The sequence below is a fragment of the Rattus norvegicus genome, chromosome 1 (genome assembly GCF_021556685.1).
Source record: "Rattus norvegicus strain SHRSP/BbbUtx chromosome 1, alternate assembly SHRSP_T2T, whole genome shotgun sequence".
NCBI classification, from domain to species: Eukaryota; Metazoa; Chordata; class Mammalia; order Rodentia; family Muridae; genus Rattus; species Rattus norvegicus.
The window spans coordinates 207,650,693-207,663,103 of record NC_141534.1 but is presented as its reverse complement, the minus strand read 5'-3'; the positions used below and the strand labels follow the sequence as shown (position 1 = coordinate 207,663,103).

The following is a 12,411-nucleotide window of genomic DNA, read 5'->3' as shown; positions in this document are numbered from 1 at the left end:
AAGTCCTCACCCACTGAGGGAAAGGTATGACAGCTATCATGGCACTCAGGACCTCGATTGGTACATTAAGCAAACTACGGAATCACAGGCAGCGCCCCTATTCCCTATACTCAGCTATCTCTAGGCTCCTGTAGTTCTCGGAGGCTCTGTTGAGACGATAGTTACTGTACACCTCAGTGCAGATTTTATATAAGGCATGGGCTCATTGTAAACATCCCTACAGCACAAACACAGAGAAAGGGAGGCCTAGGTCTCTATGGTCCAATGTTGGCTTGCTGAGAACCCAGAACTATAGGACAGGCTCATGTCTCTATGTCTCTTCTCTCACCATAACTTGCAGTACACGTGGGCACGACACACAAAGGTCAACCTCACCTTCCTGAAGCCTGAAGAGGGTCCTGGGAATGAGTGACCCCTTCTGCATGTCCCAGTAACCCAAGTCCCAGTTGCCCTCAGTGTAGGACTGTCAAGGGCACTCTAACCCCAGATTAATGCACACTATTACAGGTTGGTGCCACATTCCTCCCCAAGGGGCAGCTGCTGATTCTTGGCCATGGTGCTCCAGGAAGTTGCTGGAAGACTCTGTCAGCTCCTCTGCTGGGTCAGGAAGACTCACACCAAAGATTTAGTCAAGGCAGCCTCAGGTCCTCTGTTTATTCTCTACTCTGGAAAAGTTGCTAAGTGTGTTCCTGGCTGTTGACACCATGGTGGCCATCGGCTAGGATCTTAGAGAGCTCCCAGAGACTCCAAACTGATAAACACAACACCCCCTTTCCTTCCACGGCTCTTTCTTACCTGCAAGGCTGATAATCTTTGTTTTTATTTCTCAGTATGAAAACCAGTTTGCCAACACCTTTTTTAAAATTGAATAAATTATCCTTGCAGATTGTGGTAAAAAGCTTTACACATAGGTCTGATGTGGTGGCACATTCTTTTAATGCCTGCACTCAGGAGACAGAAGCAGGAGAATCTCTGTGAGTTCTAGGCCAGACTCATCTACATAGTAAGTTCCAGGACAGCCAGAATTACATAGAGAAATAATTTCTTAAAAAAACAAAATGACAACAATAAAGATATTCACACACAATAAGCCCACAGCCAGCTTGTTTTTTGGAATCTGTGTACTCACCTATAATTATTTCCCAGGGTTGGTTCAGTGAAAGAATAGCTTTAAAACTTCAGCTACTGGAATAGTGGTGGTGCAAGACTTTAATCTCAGCACTAGGCAGGCAGAGGAAGGTAAATCTCTGAGTTCAAGGCCAGCCTGGTCTACACAGCGAGTTCCAGGACAGGCTACTCAAAGAAACCCTGTCGGGGTCAGGGTTGGGGAGAGTGACTTCTTTAGTTGATCTGGGCAGATCTTAGTACTGAGTTTGAAGTCAGCCTGATCTACAAATCTAGTTCCAGGACAGCCATGGGTACAGCAAAGAAACTCTTCAATGGGGATAGGAGAGACAGCTCGATGGTTAAGCACACTGGGTGCTCTTCCAGAGGACCTGAGTTCAATTCCCAGCAACCATATGGCAGCTCACAACTGTCTGTAACTCCAGTTCCAGGGGATCTGGATACCCTCACACAGACACAAGAATAATGCAAAGAAAAAAAAATCATTAAAGAACAAAACCCAACAAAACAAACAAAACTAGCTATAAAGTCCCATCTGTGGACTGGGAGAGCTCACACCACCAGATATGTGATGAGGCTAACATGCCAGGAATGTAAAAAATGAACACTGACCAGGCATGATTTGTGAACTGCCAGTGGGAGGCCACAGAAGGAAGTGCTTGGTCAAAAGGCCATACATTGTCACAGGCATAGCACATAAATTCTGGGACCCACAGACAAGGCTGTTCCAGTGTTCCCAGTGCATGTACCTGGGTGCCATGGTCTACGAAGTAGTTTGCCAGAGTTTATCCTGGCAGGAAGTACACACAGAGGTCAGGAGACTCGACACACTTGACAGAGCCCCCCAGGAGGAGTCAGAGGGCAGTATGAAAGTCTGGAGCAAGGGCAAGAGCAAGAGCACCTAAGAACGTAGTAGCTGTGAGTTATGGTCCAGGGAGAAAGCCAAGAGTGAATGTTGAAGCCCCCAGAAAGGTGCACCAAATTTGACTTTTCTTTCATTCGATGACTCTGAAACCACGTTTATCTGCAGAAATAAAGAATCCCAGAACATCCAGAGCTACACAGAGAAACCCTATCTTGAAAAACAAACGAAAAAAGAAAAAAACCTTTAAACTTCCTTAGCTGGACTGGGCATGGTGGTGAATGCCTTTGATGCACCCCAGCTTAGCCCAGTGCTGGGCTCTGAGAGCTATGTGTCTCTGGTCCACTTCATCCATCCCAGGAATGGGTGGTGCTGAAATACACCCTCCGAAGTGCTGTGCCTAGGTGGGGTGAGGGGCATTGGTGTAGGGCTCCTCCTAAGGAGAAGGGGGGAACACTGGGTCCATGCGGCTGAAATGCTGTACACATAATCATGTTTCCTAACTCAGAAGGGCCACAAGGGCTCAGGGCCTGTAGGTGGTAGGCAGGTGAAGAGGGGTGGAGTGGCCAAAATGCCACCTTCTCATCAGCTGCCCATGCCTGTTTCAGTGTCCCGTGCAGCAACCGGAAAGCTCCCTGGCTTCTCAGTTCTCCAGTGAAGCAGAGCCCAGAGATCCTGGGCTCAGATGGCGAAGGAACTGAAGGTTCAGAAGTATCCTCAGCGGGGTTGGGGATTTAGCTCAGCGGTAGAGCGCTTGCCTAGCGAGCGCAAGGCCCTGGGTTCGGTCCCCAGCTCTGAAAAAAAGAAAAAAGAAAAAAAGAAAAAAAAAGTATCCTCAGCTTTGTTTAAGCATCCTACAGAGCTCCACCATTGTACACTGACAGGGCTCAGAGTCATCTGCAGTTCAGGTACTCGAGGGGGAAATCTATGATGGTGCCCCCTGCTGATTCAGGAATGGCTGTACGCCCCGATTGTTCCACACATGGCAAATTGAGGCTGTAGAGAGGAATTCTATACGAGTTGTTAAGGAAGGCGGGATCTGCCAGTCTTTGCCCAGCCCTCCCCTTAGTCTTCAAGTTTCCTAGTTTTATTCTGTGCCTTTTCCTACAGGCTTTTCTGTTTTTAAGAGATTTATTTATTTTATGAGTACACTGTAGCTGTCTTCAGACACAGCAGAAGAGGGCATCAGATCTCATTACAGATGGCTGTGAGTCACTGTGTGGTTGCTGGGATTGAACTCAGGACCTCTGGAAGAGCAGACAGTGCTCTTAACTGCTGAGCCACAGAGGTTTTTCTTTTCACCAATTTTTTCCTTTCTTCCTTTTTTTCTTTTTTGGAGACAGGGTTTCTCCATGTAGCCTTGGTTGTCCAGAAATTTACTCTTTATAACAACTGGCCTTGGACTCAGAGATCCACCTATCTCCAGAGTGCTGGAATTAACAGCATGTGCCAACACTGCCCAGTTTCTTTTTCCAATTTTTTAAAAAGATTTATTTATTTATTATATATAAGTACAGTGTAGCTCTCTTCAGACACAGAAGATGCCCTCTTCTTAGAGGGCATCAGATCCTAATACAGATGGTTGTGAGCCACCACGTGGTTGCTGGGACCTCTGGAAGAGCAGTCAGTACTCTTAACCATTGAGCCATCTCTCCAGCCCTCCATTAAAAAAAAAATTACATTTATCTATTATTTATTTGGGGGAGGAGGTAGCACATGCATGTAGAGGTCAGAGGACAATTTGAGGGAGCTGATTATCTTTCCACTAAGTAGGACCCAAGATCAAACTTAAGTTGTCAGGCTTGGAGGCAAGCACTTTGCTGAACCCACCCCCCAACCCCACCCTGCACAGAACATGCAAAGTTGCACTAGTGCTGCAGAGCTCACCTTAGTAGGAGCGCTGTCAGGAAACCTAAGTCTTCCCTAAGGTGCTCTCCTCAGAGACAGCAGGCAGCCTATGGTGGCCTAGTTGGGACAAAATGATTTCTCCCGATAATGCTTTCTCTACTACTGTGAAGCCTCAGTTTCCACTATTGCTGTATCTGAAGACAAGGTCTTCAAGGTGGTAATTAAAGTTGAAAGAGGTTTAGGATTTACTAGAATCAATTTAAGCAGATCCCTTCCCTCACCTGAGGGAAACAGCTAGGCAAGCAGGGAAAGTCAAGGCCATGTGGAGTCACACAGGGTATAGGTCAGGTAGCCACAGAGCAGCCGGGTGGAGTTTTGTTTTGGTAACACTGGCAACCAAAACCACCTTTGCCTGGTTCCCTGTAGCCACCCAGAGGGTCTAGGATCAGAGTTGGCAGAACAAAAAGAGAAGAGAGAATTGTGCTTTCAGGGAACTAACAACTGAAAATAGCAAGAAAGAAGTGCGGGGAGAAAACTCTCATAAAAACAAACCAGCAAACAAACAACGCAGATACAAAGCCACACAGGGCTCATGTTTGTAATCCCAGCATGCCGGGTGCTGAAGAAGAGGAGAACCACATGTTCCAAACCAGGCCCGGGTTACCTAAAGAGACAAAACCACAGAAACAAAACAAAACTGAGCAGACAGAATGGCTCAGAGGGTGAACCTGCTTGCCACAGGAGACTGGCGACCTGCGTTCTATCCTCAAACCCAAGAGAAAGAGAGGAACGTCTCCATCAAGATGTCCTCTGACTTCCACACCCTGCTGTGTGTGCCGTGCACTCTAGCACATACTCAATAAATAGTGTTTTGTTTGTTTAATTTTAGGCTGAGGTTGTAACTCGGTTCGTAGAGTGCTTGCCTAGCATACCTACCTGGATTTGAGCCCCAGCACCACACAAAACAGGCTTTACTGAAGGCACACACCAAGCAGTTCCAGCTTGTAGTGTGGTTGTCCCGTAGTAGGGTGGAGCTGCCCTAGGGCTCCTCCCCAACTACTTAAGTGTTCCTTAAGTCAACGGAGGCTTTTAAAAATATTTTTGGGGGGTTGGGGATTTAGCTCAGTGGTAGAGCGCTTGCCTGGCAAACGCAAGGCCCTGGGTTCGGTCCCCAGCTCCGAAAAAAAGAAAAAGAAAAAAAAATATTTTTGGTTGTGAGCCTAGCCTTTAACGGCTAAGCCATCTCTCCAACCCAACAACAGAGGCATTTGAAGGAATTATTATTTCTTGTGCCCAAAGCTTTAACAAATGAATCTGAAGTCATCGACACTGAAATGTACCTTTTGGGTCTCTTCATTTCACCCCTTTCCTCACGGTTCTACTGGGCTGACCTCCCATCAGCAGAGCCACATACTTTCTCTCTTCTAAGCCTTTAAGTGGGGTTGAGGAGGTCCCATTCGCCCCAAGACTGATCTCTAGGCTTAAACGCAGTCGTGTCTGCTTTTTCTCCTCCTCCCCTCCAGCAAACACCCCTTTCCGCACCCCAAAGTAGTCCCGAACGTCCCCCTTTCATCTTCTTAATTCTAAAGTCCCTCTAGAGAATGCTTCCTGCACGGAAACTTGTGAAGCCCAGTAAGCACCATCTCCAGGCCGATGAAGCGGCCACAGCACTCCCCCAAGAAGGGCACACGGGCTCCAGGGAGCCTAGGTGTTAAAGAGTGACCTGCGGGGGACTTAGAACACTGAGCAACTCCCACCATCAGGGACCCTTGGCCCAGCCAGCCTACCCCATTCACTTTCGTGATAAGCTCCGCCTTCCTACACTGTATCTACCTCGCCCAAGACTTCCCAACTCTCTTCCTCCACGGTCCCTACAGATCTTCTTCCTAGTACAGACCCTCATTCGCCTTCCACACTTGTCTCCTCCCCACACGCACCCCTGTCCATTCTCCAGGTCCTCCTTACCTCTTGACCCAAACCCGCTTGCTGTTCGCGCTTCTAACAGAGAGCAGAAGGGGTGGGGTGTGGGGATTGCGTGGACGTCACCACGTCCTAACTGGTCCATCCGTAACTAGAGGTTTCTAGATTCTCAGGAGGTTAGGTCCTAATGCTAATCTAGGGAGGGGATGCCTTCTGTTCCAGCCTCTAATCCTTCGAGCGTAGGGGTGGGGCTGCTCCCAGAGCAAAGTGCTTTTTTCTGTGGGTTTAGGAAAGGGCTTGCTTCTGTTTAGCCCACTGCCGGCTATAGTTCAGGTATAGAAAGGTATAGAAAGGAATACGTGAGCTTGGGGCCAAGTTTGAAAAACGTCCCCGATTCAAGGGGTGCGAGGGGAGGCCAGATCCTCAGATTAGGAGAGGAAACCTGCAGCTGCGCATTGTGCTTGTAAGCCCCCTGCTGGAACACTTAAGCATAGATTAGAGTGCTTGTTTCCGCCTCGTTATCAGGCTCGGCAGGCGTCAGGAGCAGTGCCAGTGCTAGGAAAGCGTCAGCTGTTAGCTCAGTCCTGACTGGCCTCAGGCATCCAAGCATCTTGCCAAACCACCATAATGCCGGTACTTTAGGGAACACTGGTCGCCGCCCCTCAGGGGACCCTCGTGTTCCTTGATGTGTGACCTTAGAGTGTGTGACTTCCAGAAGGGCATGCTCAGGTCTTTCTCAGTTCGGAGGTGGTCTGTGGACACAGTTCATTGAGAAGATGAGCCCATAGAAAGGCAGGAGGGGTCCTGTTCTAGTTTGGTTTGGTACTGCATACCTGCAGTCAGGAGGCAGAGGCAGGTAGATTTCTGTGAGTTCAAGGACAACCTGGACTACAGGGTGAGATCCTATGTCAAATAAAATAAAATTTAATTTTGTGGCTATACTTGGCCACATTCTAAGGGCTCAGGTGAGTTCTAGGAACATTCTGGAATCCCAGAATACTGCTCAGCACTGCATGGGGAAGGGTACTGGGTTCACTGGTGCTAAGAGAACGGCAGACACATCAAAGATTGAGAGACAGCACATTTTGCTTTGTTTGTTCTTCAACACAGGGTTTCTCTGTATAGCCCTGGCTGTCCTGCAACTTGCTCTTTAGACCTCAAATTCACAGAGATCCATCTGTCTCTGTCTCCCTTGTACTGAAATTAAAGGCCTGACCCACCTCTGCCCAGGTAAGATGACACATATTTAAGCAGGATAAGGTTTAAGATCTTATCTTGGAAACAAAGGACAAAGATGATGAGTAACCAGTGAGTACAGGACGTGTGGGAGAAGAGATTTGTTACTAAGAACTCACTTATGGGGCTGGGGAGATGGCTCAGTGGTTAAGGACCCTGACTGCTCTTCCAGAGGTCCTGAGTTCAATTCCCAGCAACCACATGGTGGCTCACAACCATCTGTAATGAGATCTGATGCCCTCTTCTGGTGTGTCTGAAGACAGCCACAGTGTACTTATATATAATAAATAAAAAAAATTAATTAATAAACCAACCTTTAAAAAAAGAAGTCACTTAAAAGCCAGGCAGTGTTGGTGCAAACCTTTAATCCTAGCACCCAGGAGGCAGAGGCAGGTAGATTTCGGAGTTCGAGGTCAGCCTGGTCTACAGAACAAGTTCCAGGATAGCCAGGGCTACACAGCAAACCTTGTCTCAGAAAAAATAAAATAACTGACTTGAATCTAGGTAGCATATCCTAGGATAGAGTCACACGTGGGGCTGAGGGCAAAGGCCTCTAAACCCTGAGGGTCCTGTGCAGTCAAGAGACCAGGGTGGCCAGGGCACAAAGAAGTGAAAGCATGGGGCCAGAGAGGAACGTGGGGCTTCATCTCATCAGATGCCTCAGCAGGCCGGGTTTAAAGGCATGTAGATAGTGAAATACTAGTGAGATGCTACAACCGGTAAAAGGGGTTGACCGTCACAGAGTAAGACTCTGTTAGATTGGCATGGGCATCATAAAAAGACATGAGAATAGAGACGCAAGTGTCCATGGCTCATCTCCAACAGGAAGGGAGTAACTGGTCTCATTTAACAGAAAATTCCCAAGAGCAACTGCTCACATGTGTGCAACAGGCTGAAACTAGGCTCCCAGGTGAGGAAAGGAATTGTGATGTCCAAGGCCTGGGGAAAGCCATGAACTGTCTCTGTTACAAATAGAAGATGAAGCCAGATTAACCAGGCACGGCAATGATGCTGAGAAATGTGAGCAGGTGACCAAGGATAAGACAGACAGACCTATGGTGGGCACAGACGTCCAAAGACCTTTAGGATGTTGGTGTGAGTTGTGGGGAAGAGGAAATCTCCATACCCTCTAAGTCATACAAAGAGGGTTTTCCAAAACCACAGGATATGTTCTCTACAGATACACTAGACCAAGATTCAATGTCTTAGTTAGGTTAGGAAAGTCAATAGTCCCAGGGCTGTGAAGGAATTCTGAGGCTTCACAAGATTAAATTAAAAAAAAAAAACAAAAACAAAAACAAAAACAAAACCATTGCTGGGACATTGGATGCTGGATATAATTTCGAGAATCGTGTGAAAACCAAGCTTTAACTCAGACCGATAAGAAACAGGCGACAAGAAATTAGGAACTTAAAGCTGTGAAGCACTTGTTTATGTACTGGTGGTGTTATGGCTTGAGCTGAGGGCTCCGTGCAAGCAAGTGTATCACATTGGCTAAATTTTAGGAAGAGTAAGAAGACACAGTTGCACTGCCATAGACAGTGTCTTGCCTCTTGTTTTCCATCAGAGTGAAACCAAACCAAAAACCAACCAAACCAAACCAAAAACCCCAACCAAACCAGAAAACTTAACGAAAGCCACATAAACAGAAGTCAACTACTTCTGGGATATAAAGAGCCCCAAACTGGTGAGGTTCTTTAACTATAAAACACATAAATATTCCTTTATTAACAATATACTGAACCACTGGAAGAGTTGACTCTACTGAGGCCCAGATCCCATTAGGCATAAACTTGGTAACCCCAGAGCATAGATTTTAGATGGGATGAGAAGTCCAGACAGCATGAGCGATGAAGGGGATAGCCTGGTTCTCAGATTTGAGGGCTCACATACGAAGCCTTTGCTTCAGGAATAGCCCAATACTAGAGGGCAGTACCCAAAGGCTCATTCCAGTATTTTTTTTACAGGAGCCTGCTCCCAACTCAGGGTCAGCACTCGACAGCTCCGTTAGGAGAGACTAGTTACTTGGCTCAGAAACTGAAAAACTACCCAAACCGTCCTACTTGTTGTACTGACTCTATACTGACAGGCTACACAGCACAGAACTCTAAGTGGGTAGCACACAGTTCACTGGGATGAGGGAGAAAATAAAACACCCCACTTCTAAGGGCATTTCCATAAGTCCATTAGCTGTAAAAGAAGGTGTGAACCTCATACCCACTGGGACGATAACAAACAGGTTAAAGGACAAGAAATAACTGGGCTATGGCAGGCATCATGGCCCATGTCTATAGCACTCAGAGGCAGAGGCAGAGCGGTCTCTGAGTTGAAGGCCAATCTGATTTACAGAGTTCTAAGACATACAACACTCTCAGCACGAACACACACACACACACACACACACACACACACACACACACACACACACAGAGAGAGAGAGAGAGAGAGAGAGAGAGAGAGAGAGAGAGAGAGAGAGAACCACTGGACTGACTGTTTTGCCTCACACCTTTAATACCAACACTCAAGAGGCAGGCAGATCTAAAAGGTCAGTCTGGTCTGCATAGGGAACTGAAGGCCAGACAGAATTACATAGTGAAATCCTGTTTCAAGCCAAATTCCAGAAAGCAGGGCAGGTCAGATAAAGTATCAGCCCTAGTAAACACACAAAAATCCAAAGCTTTTTATATTATTAAGGCGATTAAAAATAGACAAAACTCCTCTTCCCAAGTTTGAAGATTGAGGCAGATTGATTCTTCCAGTGGTCACCTTGGGCTCTCAAGTAACTCAGCCCAGACCCTCAGCTGAAATCTATTCAGAGTCCAGGGACCAACTTCTCCAGGACTAAGATTCCCATCTTAGTTGGGGGTACATTTGTTGAATAATACAATCTTTTTTTTTTTTTTTTTTGAGACAGGGTTTCTCTCTCAACCCTAACTGTCCTGGAACTCACTCTGTAAACAGGTTTCAGATTCAGAGATCTCACTGCCTCTTGGTGTTGGGATTAAAGGCATGCGCCACCATCACCGACTAGGGGAAATAAAACTTTTGAGGCACCTGGGCTGTATCCGAGGCCCCCTACCCTGTGGCTCTGAACTCCCAGGTGTGTTTGCTGGGCAGGCATTTGCAGAGCGGGCTCATCCATAAGGTTTTAGGGGTTTATTGTACAGTGGGATCATGTCCAAGTTTGTCTCTCACAGAAGGGGTCCCAGGACCTGGTTGGAAACACTAACACTGGTCAGTGTGTAAGGGTCTATTCCAAGTCTTCAGGAAGGGGTGGAGTTGTGACCTTGGGACCACCTGGATAAACTCCTCAGGACTTCCCTTAACGTAGACTGCCTTAGTCTCCGGGGTAGCAGTGGCCGGATGGGCCCAGAATTTGTAAATCGGAGCCACAGTCTGAGCCTGTATTGTTATGCTAGTGAAGTGCCCGCGGCCGCTTCCTTTTCTCTAACTGCACCCAAGCCCTCCCCCACTGATTCTCTAGTCCCCGAGGACCTTGGAATTTCAGCTTTTAAAGTTCTAGCAGGGAAGCTTGGCTTTGCTATGTCCTATGGAGTTGTTAATACCCAGGAGCCCAGCCTCTCTCGACAAACTGACACCTCCGGGGAAGTCTTCCAAGAAACTGCTCCTGACTATTCCGGTAACACGGATCAGAGTATTCAAAATGAGTTTGAGCCAGGATAGACAGGAACTTTAAGGATGTTTTACTCAATAGTATGAGTCCTCAGGAAAGGCCCCTCAACTTCTTACCCTACCGGTCATCCACATACCTTATTTAGACAGCCCCTGGGCTTCACTCACTGCTGACCCGTTGGTCCTGGTGGGAGGGGTTCCGCACCTTGAGAAGGTTGGTGCCCCAAACATCACGTAACAACTGTGTACCACTGAGCCAAATCTTCACCGAAAAGCTGCACAAATGTGAGGCGAGGGGGCCGCATCTTTTAACCTCTACCCTCAGGGGTCCATTCTTACCGAGACCTGGAGTCCGAACTCATTCACAGGATTAAGTAGAAAACACAATCTTTATTTTGGTAAGAACCTAGGTTTGGGGGGTGGGGATGGGGACAGTAACTAGGGTGTAGGTAGACTAGGGGTCGGTTCTGGAGAGGACTGATAACAAAGCTTCTTTATTGTCGCAAGTCCCCAAGGATGCCCCGCTCGGAGGCTGCACTGCCCAGAATGAACCCCACAGCCAGAGAAACGGTTTGGTCGAAGGAACCTCGTAGATGCTCCACGTGCTGGTTCAGGGTCGACAGCTGGTCGCGCAGAGGGCCCAGAACTGTTGAGATGTCGCCCAAGTGCGTCAAGGTCTGCAGCAATGCGGTATTCAGAGACTGGGGAGCAACCTGAGGGGAAGCACGGCCCTGGGAAAGGCCAGGAGGCTCATTCGGGTTCTCCGTGTCGTGGTCGGGGGTTGGCGTCGGGGAGGATTCGAGGGTATGGCCCGGCTCAGGAGGCAAGGTATCGATGGCCGTAGGAGGTGGGGAGCTGGTAATGCGGCGGACGCCTGCAGACTTCGTAGTGGAAGAGCTGAATCTGAGCGCGGGGGCAGGTTCGGCGTTTTCCGCAGCCAGCGGCAGCTCGGCCTCTACGAGAGAAACGCGCGGAACGTTCGGAATCCCATCTCAGGGCTCCGCCCCTCCCCAGGAGACCCAGACCATTCTTATCCACATGGCTGCTCCTACCTTGCTCCACCACTGCAGGTGCGGGTGCTAACGCGGAGAAGGCTGAGCGACCACGGCGCTGGGGACGTCCAGGACCAGCAGAACGGCGGCGGACCCGCGGCGGCCCATCGTCACCCAATAGCCCCATGAGCTGGCGGATCTGGTCATCGAAGGGTCCGGACGGCTGGCCCTGGGAGTCTCGGAGTTTGTCCTTGAGGAACTTGTAGCGACGGCGGCACTGAGCGGGCGTGCGCCGAACTTGCTGACGGGCCAGTGCGGCGGACACGCGGCGGTAAGTGGGTAGAGCCTGCCGGCGGTCCAGCAGGAGTGAGCGCCACACCGCCGGCTGCAGCAGCGTGCCCAGAAGTAGCTCCGTCTCTCGGGCACTCCAGGGCGTGCGCTGCGCCGAGCCCGGGGACACGGGAGCCTTGGGCGAGCCAGGATCCGCCATCGCGCCCGAAGTAGCGAAGGCATCAGACGTAGTCACCGGGACGTCCCCGGCCGCCCGTAGCTCGGCGTCGGGGCTACCTGGCGACGGCGGAGCAAAAGCGGGCAACCTCCGGGGACGGAGCAGCATCCCTGAGCCAGGTAGAGGTGCGTGTACTCCGAGGCGTGGCCTCACCGGAGAGGAGGGCTCCTCCAGAGCCGCCCACACACGCTCTAAGGACCCCGCACCGCCCTCTGCGTCTGAACCTGGTCGGCGCGACCCTCCCATCGTCTAGCCGCCCCGCCCCTCTCGCCTGCCTAGTTCCTCTA

At 49.3% G+C, this 12,411-nt stretch overlaps 1 protein-coding gene and 1 long non-coding RNA gene across 2 annotated transcripts; both read right to left on the bottom strand.

Annotated features, from left to right (window-relative positions):
* Positions 1-914: 914 nt before the first annotated feature.
* On the bottom strand, positions 915-5,851 carry LOC102553731 (uncharacterized). The gene is made up of 3 exons (XR_015647638.1): positions 5,801-5,851; positions 3,875-4,499; positions 915-2,781 (listed from the first exon to the last, which is right to left on the bottom strand). It is a non-coding gene; the product is annotated as an uncharacterized LOC102553731 (long non-coding RNA).
* A 5,255-nt stretch (positions 5,852-11,106) lies between these two features.
* Utf1 (undifferentiated embryonic cell transcription factor 1) lies at positions 11,107-12,233 on the bottom strand. The gene is made up of 2 exons (NM_001131032.2): positions 11,677-12,233; positions 11,107-11,579 (listed from the first exon to the last, which is right to left on the bottom strand). The coding sequence occupies exons 1-2, from the start codon at positions 12,230-12,232 to the stop codon at positions 11,119-11,121; spliced, it is 1,017 nt and encodes a 338-aa protein (NP_001124504.2). The 5' UTR covers position 12,233; the 3' UTR covers positions 11,107-11,118.
* Positions 12,234-12,411: the final 178 nt, after the last annotated feature.

Coding starts and splice junctions, on each gene's coding strand:
- Utf1 (NM_001131032.2), bottom strand. CDS start 12,232: ATGCTGCTCCGTCCCCGGAGGTTGCCCGCTTTTGCTCCGCCGTCGCCA. Junction 11,580..11,676: donor ACCTGCAGTGGTGGAGCAAG/GTAGGAGCAGCC, acceptor TTTCTCTCGTAG/AGGCCGAGCTGCCGCTGGCT.